The sequence below is a fragment of the Brachyhypopomus gauderio genome, unplaced genomic scaffold (assembly GCF_052324685.1).
Source record: "Brachyhypopomus gauderio isolate BG-103 unplaced genomic scaffold, BGAUD_0.2 sc45, whole genome shotgun sequence".
Lineage (NCBI taxonomy): Eukaryota > Metazoa > Chordata > Actinopteri > Gymnotiformes > Hypopomidae > Brachyhypopomus > Brachyhypopomus gauderio.
Genome location: NW_027506871.1, coordinates 2,435,001 through 2,444,753, shown reverse-complemented (window position 1 = coordinate 2,444,753; position 9,753 = coordinate 2,435,001). Strand labels below are relative to the sequence as shown.

Below are 9,753 nucleotides of genomic sequence, written 5' to 3'. Positions count from 1 at the left end.
ACACACACACACAAAATTATATAAAAATTATAAAATATTACCTAGTTGCCATGTTATGTCTGTGGCTGTTTTGGTTAATTTCTTAATGATTATTTAACATTTTTGTTTTGGTCATTATTGGTCATAGAAATTCAGATTTTAAATGTATATGCTCAGGAAAAAAATAGTGGAAAACAAAACATAAAAAAATGTGCAAATGTTGTAAATAATCAACCTGTTTTATTTTATCACAGTTAACATTACACACACAAATACTGTGTACACATATTTATTAATTACCTACACATCAAACAGACTAGATGAAGTAATGAACTTCAGATCATATTAGATGAAGGAATGAACTTCAGATCATATTAGATGCACATGAGGCCTTGAGATAGGAACCGTTCTAAGAACATATTGGATGAAAAGTTCACATCATAAGTGTGTATATGTGTAAATATATTTCTATCTAAATAATGGACACCAATGTCCAATACATTTATTCAGTAGTCAAATTCCTGTACATATTAAAACCACAGACAAATCACTGTAATCACACACACACACACACACACACACACAGAGGGTCAAACATACACACGTTGGAGCTTCCTCAGGTTTACATGCACTACCTGCACTCATCATCATCGTCATCATCACATTCTTGGCCACACCCAAGCGGAAGCTCAGGTGAGGTCACGCCTCCCACTGCCTGCGCCGCTCATGTAGGTGAAAGGTCGTGTCACTGGGTCGAGGGACAGGACGCAGGCTGGCCAGGGAGATTTGGTCACCTGGCAACAGAGGAGTCTCTCTGATAAGCTGGTGTGTGTTGTAAAAGGCGAGCAGGTTTGGTCCCTCTGCTGGTCGCGTTTGGAACTGCAGGCACACAAACATCTGCCGTCACACCCTCCCAAGATATTATTAGAACCACGGAAATGAAAGCGTATTAGTAGTGAGGACCTCTATAAAACAAACACACACTAAACACTTACCTGAACACTCACACAATTAAAATAAGGAAAACATTAAAAAACATCTCAATAAAACCCCAAAACATAAATATTTGTCCGACATAAATATTTAATTTCACACTGAGCACCGACTAAATTAACCATAAATAATAATAACATAAGGAGGGATGTAATGTATGAGTGATGTAATGTTCTATAGCTGTGTGTGTGTTTCATATGTATGTTTCTAGAAATGTAGGACTGGGCCATTATTTATACTCGACTCCTTCCACTTAACACACACACACACACACACACACACCCCTCTCTCAATATCATTGTTATTTAAAAAAGTGTTTCTTCAGACCTTGCTGCTGTATGTGGCTGTGGGCGGAGCTAGTGCTGGCCTATCCTGTAGCACCTGGCTGATGAGCTGGTCGTGTGATAGGTTGACGTTAACTAGAGCCCGGTACATGTGCTGAGAGCGTGGAAAATTCAGCCCTAATGGGAAGAAGAAGGGACAGTGAGTGTGTGTGTGTACATGTGAGTGAGTGTACGTGTGTGTGTACATGTGAGTGAGTGTACGTGTGTGTGTACATGTGAGTGAGTATACGTGTGTGTGTGTGTGTACATGTGAGTGTGCGTCTGTACGTGTGTGTGTGTGTGTACATGTGAGTGTGCGTGTGACAGTGTGTGTGTGTACATGTGTGTGTGTGAGAGTGTGTTTGTGTGTACATGTGAGTGTGTGTGTGTGTGTGTTACCCTTTGAGGCTTTTACTCTGATACATTCCTGAGTAAGTATTGAGTTTTGCAGTTTCTCTTGCACAGCCTTGGGGGCATCAAACTCCACCTCTTCCAGCTGCCGAATCTCCGCCTTTAGAGCCAGAGTGGAGTTTAGCTCCGCCTCCTCTAAACGTGGTAAATCACTCTGAGCGGACACATCTGTCAGAAGATGGCCACACCTGTATGTTACCTTCTGTCAATCTCTCAACCACACACACATATACACAAACATTATACATTTATACGGTGCCTTGCGAAAGTATTCAGCCCCCCTCAACTTTTGCCTCATTTCAGGCTTCAAACAAAGATATACATTTTTTATTATTTTGTGAAGAAATCAACAACATGAGGGACACAAATGTGAAGTGGAATTAAATTAATTGGATTTTTAAAACTTTTTTAACAAATAAAAAAACTGAAAAGTTGAGTGTGCAAAATTATTTTCAGTGTAACAAACTCTCTCCAGAAGTGCAGTGAAGATCTCTGAATCATCCAGTGTTGTACTAAATGACTGATGATGATAAATAGAATCCATCTGTGTGTAATCAAGTCTCCGTAAAAGTGCACCTGCTCTGTGATAGTCTCAGAGATCTGTTTAATGTGCAGAGAGCATCATGAAGACCAAGGAACACACCAGTAAGGTCCGAGATACTGTTGTGGAGAAGCAAGCGATCATATTGAAATGGAAGGAGTATCAGACCACTGCAAATCTTCCAAGACCTGTTTGTTCCTCTAAACTTTCATCTCAAACAAAGAGAGGACTGATCAGAGATCCAGCCAAGAGGCCCATGATGTCTCTGGATGAACTGCTGAGATCTACAGCTGAGGTGGGAGTCTGTCCATAGGACCACAATCAGTCCTACACTGCACTAATCTGGCCTTCACGGAAGAGTGGCAAGAAGAAAGCCATTTCTCAAAGATATCCCTAAAACGTCATTTAAACCTCATTTAAAGACACACCAAACATGTGGAAGAGCGAGCTCTGGTCAGAGGAAACCAAAATCAAACATTTTGGCAACAATGCAAAACGATATTTTGAGCAACACAGCTCATCACCCTGAACACACCATCCCCACTGTCAAACACTGTGGTGGCAGCATCATGGTTTGGGCCTGTTTCTTCAGCAGGGACAGAGAAGATGGTTCAAACTGATGGGAAGATGGATGGAGCCAAATACAGGACCATTCTGGATTAAACCTGTTGGAGTCTGTAAAAGACCTGAGACTGGGACACAGATTTATCTTCCAACAAGACAATGACCCAAAACATGAAGCAAAATCTAAAATGGAACGGTTCACAAATAAACGTATCCAGGTGTTAGAACGACCAGGTCAAAGTTCAGACCTGAATTCTATCAAGAATCTGTGGAACTGAGCTGAAAACTGCTGTTCACTAATGCTCTCCATCCAACCTCACTGAGCTCGGACTGTTTTGCAAGGAAGAATGGGCAAGAATTTCAGTCTCTTGACATGCAAGCAACTTGCAGCTGTAATCGCAGCAAAAGGTGGTGCTACAAAGTATTAATGCAAGGGGGCCGAATATTTTTGCATGCCCCATTTTTCAGTTTTTTATTTGTTAAAAAAGTTTTAAATATCCAATTAATTTAATTCCACTTCACGATTGTGTCCCACGTGTTGTTAATTCTGTTGTATATATCTTTGTTTGAACCCTGAATTGAGGCTAAAGGTTCAAAATTTTAAGGGGGCCGAATACTTTCGTAAGGTACGGTATATAAATATTTATACATGCACACACATTATAGATTTATATATACATATTTATACGCACACATTATAGATTTATATATACATATGAACATATTTATGCACACACTCACACATTGATACACACACACACACACACACACACAACCACACCACAACATACACACACACACACACACACACTCACACATTGATACACACACACACACACTCACACATTGATACACACACACACACACACACACACATTGATACACACACACACACATATACACACACACACACACATTGATACACACACACACACACACACACACTCACACATTGATACACACACACACACACACACACACACACATTGATACACACACACACACACACACACACACACACATTGATACACACACACACACACACACACACACACACACACACACACACACACATTGATACACACACACACACACACATTGATACACACACACACACACACATTGATACACACACACACACACACACACACACACACACACACGGTCCACTTGTCCTTCTCACTTTGCTTTCCAGTGCTGTTTGGTTTCTCAGTTCTTGATTGGTTGACACAGGACTCTGGAATCACCATGGTGATGACAGGCTGGTCCACTGACCTTGAAGGGCTCACTGCAAAACGTACCTGAAGAGGTAAAACACAACCACACAGGTGTGTGTGTGTATGAACAGGTACGTACCACCACCATCACTAACCCAATGGGATAGTCAGACTGAGAGCAGGTAACACCAGCCCCAATGATAACAATACCTGCAATCAGACCGTCAGTGCCAGCTAACTGTTTACGTTTACATAATCCAGGCTAAGAGTAATGTTGTTACATAATGGACCGTAGAACAAGAGTATTGTTATTACATAATGGACCGTAGGCTAAGAGTATTGTTATTACTTAATGGACCGTAGGCTAAGAGTATTGTTATTACTTAATGGACCGTAGGCTAAGAGTATTGTTGTTACATAATGGACCGTAGGCTAAGAGCATTGTTGTTACATAATGGACCGTAGGCTAAGAGCATTGTTGTTACATAATGGACCGTAGGCTAAGAGTATTGTTGTTACATAATGGACCGTAGGCTAAGAGTATTGTTGTTACATAATGGACCGCAGGCTAAGAGTATTGTTGTTACATAATGGACCGTAGGCTAAGAGTATTGTTGTTACATAATGGACCGCAGGCTAAGAGTATTGTTGTTACATAATGGACCGCAGGCTAAGAGTATTGTTGTTACATAATGGACCGCAGGCTAAGAGTATTGTTGTTACATAATGGACCGTAGGCTAAGAGTATTGTTGTTACATAATGGACCGTAGGCTAAGAGTATTGTTGTTATAATGGACCGTAGGCTAAGAATATTGTTGTTATAATCGACCATAGGCTAAGAGTATTGTTTTACATTTACATAATTGACTGCCTTAACTAGCTTAACTAACTGACGAGCTTCATTTGCTGATTGATGTGGGTTAATTATCAAGTTGACAGATGGAGAAGGGGTGCAGTGTGTTACAGCTCCGAACCCTGTAGTCTAACTGACCTCAAAACAGTTCCACAGTCATGTAACTGTGAGAGCGGTGTCAGTAGTGTTTTCCACAGCTGAGCCCTGACCTGTCGCTGGCGTCTGCAAGGGCGTCCTCTGTCTCCGGCGCCAGGACCGGCTGGACGCTGCAGCTCCTCCAGGTGTGTGGACAGGTCCAGCTGATCCAGGTGTGTGATGGACAGGTCCAGCTCTGGACACTGGGGCGGGGGTGTGGCTGGACTCAAAGGGAGAGGGGGCGGAGCCAACTCCACGAGGCTCTCACCAGATGCTCTACTGTGTACATCCATCACACTTCCTACACCCTAGTGTTAATCATACATCACCATCACACAGGGCAGTCTCTCCTACACCATGGGTTAAAGCAAGAAATTTTCATTTGACTGAAAAATTTTTCCTGGCAAAAGACAATGCCAGCAATTACTGAAAATGTAGTGTAGTTGGGACACTTCCTCTTTTGCCTAATTCTACACAATAAACACATTTATAAAGTATATTTATCTAAACAGCCTGTGTAAGGAGAGAAGAGAGAATGAACACCTGAGCAATAAATGTACATAAATGTTTATATAATGGAGTTATCTGGGGGTCCTCTTCCAGAAAATTATTTAAAGATCAAGTCAAATTTAGTGAATCCTGGTGAGAGGTATGAAGCTCTCTTGTTTTTATCAGATTCACCAATCGCAAAAACATAAGCCGTAAGATTACATGCTTTAAGTAGGTATGTTACAAAAAATTAACACCACTGGATAGAGCTTTTAAATACAAACAGAACAACACTATCCATGTTAAGCCTGGTTTAAGCCTTTATACTTGACGCAGCACGAGTGACGTGAGCAGCGCGAGGGTCCGCACGCCGAAAATGACATAATCGCGGTGGCTCCACCCGTGCGCGAGAGCCTCGCAGTTTTGTAACTTCGCGCGCACAGCGCTTCAGCGCAGTGAACCAAGTCATGTTTGCCGGGTTCATACACCTTTATAAGGTGGAATTAAAGCACTTGTACGTCACTTTCAAGGTCCATTTCAACGCGTTCTCAACGTTAAATTTAAGTTAAATATTTATACATATACTCGAAATGACTCGAAATAATTGGCTTTTTATCACATTATTTAATGGTGGTTTATTTTCAAAACGCCCAATCTTAACGACTTCACGTTCTCTCATGTTTCGTCCTGGAATTACAAGAGGCTCATATTTGTTAACGTAATAACTGTTCAGTCAGACAGATATTTGTTGTGAAACGAAGTAGTTACATTTTCAAGCATTTTAAAGTACTTTAGCCTAAATTCCAGCACTAATGCAACATTACAATTGGTCAGGTAAATGTTAATTCCCCTGTTTTGAGGGGTGTTTCTTTATACTACCACATATTGCTTCGGACTACACTGCAAAAAGAATGTGACGCAGCAAGTAGCCTCCGCCGTTCGCGCAGGTGTACAGAGTCGCGCGCTACGATCACGCCAGGCAGGAGGGGGGTAAAAACTTTTCTACGTAACATCCGCAAATCTGAAGGCGGAATGAACCGCAAGTCAATCAAATGACACCGCCGTCATCCATCCAGCGCTGATGAGCGCCAGTGAGAATCATATTTCGGCCACAAAACAGATAGCACGCGCGTGTGTTGTTTATTATGATTTGACGGATTTTTTCCCCAAAAAAATCAAATGACGGAAATCCGTCGTAGTGACGGAGAACTTTAACCCATGTCCTACACCTTAATGTGATACATCCACCATCACACAGGACAGTCTCTCCTACACCTTAATGTGATACATCCACCATCACACAGGACAGTCTCTCCTACACCTTAATGTGATACATCCACCATCACACAGGACAGTCTCTCCTACACCTTAATGTGATACATCCACCATCACACAGGACAGTCTCTCCTACACCTTAATGTGATACATCCACCATCACACAGGACAGTCTCTCCTACACCTTAATGTGATACATCCACCATCACACAGGACAGTCTCTCCTACACCTTAATGTGATACATCCACCATCACACAGGACAGTCTCTCCTACACCTTAATGTGATACATCCACCATCACACAGGACAGTCTCTCCTACACCTTAATGTGATACAGGCACCATCACACAGGACAATCTCTCCTACACCTTAATGTGATACATCCACCATCACACAGGACAGTCTCTCCTACACCTTAATGTGATACAGGCACCATCACACAGGACAGTCTCTCCTACACCTTAATGTGATACAGGCACCATCACACAGGACAGTCTCTCCTACACCTTAATGTGATACACGCACCATCACACAGGACAGTCTCTCCTACACCTTAATGTGATACAGGCACCATCACACAGGACAGTCTCTCCTACACCTTAATGTGATACATCCACCATCACACACAAACTGTAATTGTAATTGTGCCGTATTTTGTCAATTGTGATTTTTACACCGCAATCGAAATTTGTTCTCCGCTTTTAACCCATCTGTGCAGTCAGAACACACACACACACACTAGTGATTACTAGGGGGCTGTGGATCACACGTGCCCAGAGCGGTGGGCAGCCCGGCGCCCGGGGAGCAGTTGGGGTTAGGTGCCTTGCTCAAGGTCACCTCAGTCATGGGAATCGAACCCACGACCCTCCGGTCACAAGTTCCCTAACACAGGACCATGACTGCCCCGAACTGTACGAACTGACTGACTAACGTTCCTGTGTCTGAACAAATGTTCAACACCTTCAGGGAAAGCCGCACTGAGACCTGCTGGCCGCCGCCAGGGGGCGCTGCTCTGTACGCATGCGCGTCCTGATCACCCCGCAGCCCGTTAGTCAGTAAAACTACGTTACATTCCGTTATAACGGGAACAGGGAAACATTAACGGAAACTTCCCTGCATTACCGGACTGAGATTAATCTTAATTTTCATCCGCTAATCTCGTAGCATACAGCTAGCTCACTGTTCACGAGACCAGTTTTAAAGCGTTACTGTAACGTCACTGTTTAGTTACCAGGGCAACACTTTGGTCTCGCAGCACGAGCGTTTCGTGTTGAAATGTTTGTGTTCGTGGACACACAACAGGAAATAAACTTAAACTTAAACGCTTCAAAAACGTCTCAGCAGCTAAACAAACACATCCATATCATAACATCTCCGTCTGCTGTTATTAGCGTGCTTTTACTTACCGATTATTTAAGGTATCAAAACTACTTGAGGTAAAATGGCTCTTATTATGTGAAGGGTCAACAAATAACAACAAACTAAATAAACATCTTCAAAACTCCCTCCACGGTCGCAGTCAAACGACCTTTAGAAAAACACTTCCGGGGGAAACGGTAGAAACAAGCCGTGGATCATGTTCTTAGAGTGCCACTAGTGGTTGGGGGACAAATCACACAGTCGGTGAGACTGGTTAAAAGATCGGTCAAGAAATACTTCGTTGTTAGATATAAAAGTGCCAAACTGACATATAATAAATATGAATATGCTTCATGTACGCACATTTCTGAATGCAGTTATCAATCTATGAGTCTACTGTTTTAGACAATATTTTGTAAACAATTGTGTTGTATTTGTATTTAATGTGAATTGTGCAATAGTGTAAATGTGACTGGGTGCAAACTTGCTCCAGCAGAGGGAGTGAGAACAGACACATGCGGAACCACCCAGAGTAGTACAAGTTATTTATTAGATACGATGCTGCTTTCTCTGCAGTGTTACCCATCACTCCCACCCTGTTCCCTTTGAAAGAATAAAATAAACCCAGAGAGAGATAGAGACACAGGGAAGGAGGGAGAGAGGGAGAGAGAGAGAGAGAGAGAGAGAGAGAGAGAGAGAGAGAGAGAGTGAGGGGGTTATAGATGGAGAGAGAGAGAGAGGGGGAGAGTGAGAGTGAGGAGGATATAGATAGAGGGAGAGATAGATTGAGTGGGGGTAATAGAGGGGGGGTTATAGATGGAGAGAGAGATTGAGTGGGGGGAAATAGAGGGGGGTTATAGATAGAGAGAGAGAGAGAGAGGACGTGAGAAAGCAGGAGAGAGAAGGACATGTACATCTACATGTAAATCTTTAAAAGCTTCAGTGTCCAAGTCATCACACAGACACTCAAACCTTGTACCGTTACTGAGGGTATGACAGATGTGGCCCTGGGCACAGGGAAGGCAGGGGTAACAGAAGGCTGGGGTAACAGAAGGCAGGGGTAACAGAAGGCTGGGGTAACAGAAGGCTGTATCCTCCCCTCCATCATCACACACACTATTATCTCCTCAACACACAAACTATTGTCCATCATCACACACTATTAACCATTATCTCAAACACTCTCAATCATCATACACACACACACACACACTCCCTCACGGGTACACACACATATTAACCATACTGTCATGTTAGTTGTATGTCTTGTGTTGTGTTTTTATATCTGCACATTGGAGTTTGGAGAAACGCAATCTCGTTCAGCTATGCACTCTGTTGTAGTCTGAATGACAATAAAGTTCACTTTGACTTGACTTGACGTACAAGCAGAACCCAAACACAAATGCTTTAAGAAATTCACTGAATCCCTCTCTCACACACGCACACACACACCTTTTAAAAGAGGTGAGAATCTATTTTTTTTAAGCTAACCGACCAATAATAAATAGAGTCCCGTCATTATCACTATCAACAGTGTTAATCATTTATGATAAATCTTTTTTTAAATTGTGTAACATTTATAAGCTTTTCATTAAAATTACAGCCTGAGCCAT

At 42.4% G+C, this 9,753-nt stretch overlaps 2 protein-coding genes across 4 annotated transcripts in view; both read right to left on the bottom strand.

The window, feature by feature from the left end:
- Window positions 1–207: 207 nt before the first annotated feature.
- Window positions 208–8,536, bottom strand: LOC143486789 (protein phosphatase 1 regulatory subunit 35-like). Of its 2 annotated transcripts, XM_076986226.1 has the most exons (6): window positions 8,188–8,536; window positions 5,092–5,325; window positions 3,995–4,112; window positions 1,695–1,874; window positions 1,300–1,433; window positions 208–858 (listed from the first exon to the last, which is right to left on the bottom strand). In XM_076986226.1, the coding sequence occupies exons 2-6, from the start codon at window positions 5,308–5,310 to the stop codon at window positions 679–681; spliced, it is 831 nt and encodes a 276-aa protein (XP_076842341.1). In that variant the 5' UTR covers window positions 5,311–5,325; window positions 8,188–8,536; the 3' UTR covers window positions 208–678. The 2 variants fall into 2 exon arrangements, with proteins under 2 accessions (XP_076842341.1, XP_076842340.1); XM_076986225.1 differs by having other exon boundaries at window positions 1,300–1,874.
- A 132-nt stretch (window positions 8,537–8,668) lies between these two features.
- The window catches only part of LOC143486790 (TSC22 domain family protein 4-like), an 18,751-nt gene continuing 17,666 nt past the window's right edge, over window positions 8,669–9,753 (bottom strand). For both annotated transcript variants that reach the window (XM_076986227.1, XM_076986228.1), the window contains one exon: window positions 8,669–9,753. This exon is cut by the window's right edge and continues 369 nt beyond it. The gene's annotated coding sequence lies outside the window, so the exon portion shown is untranslated.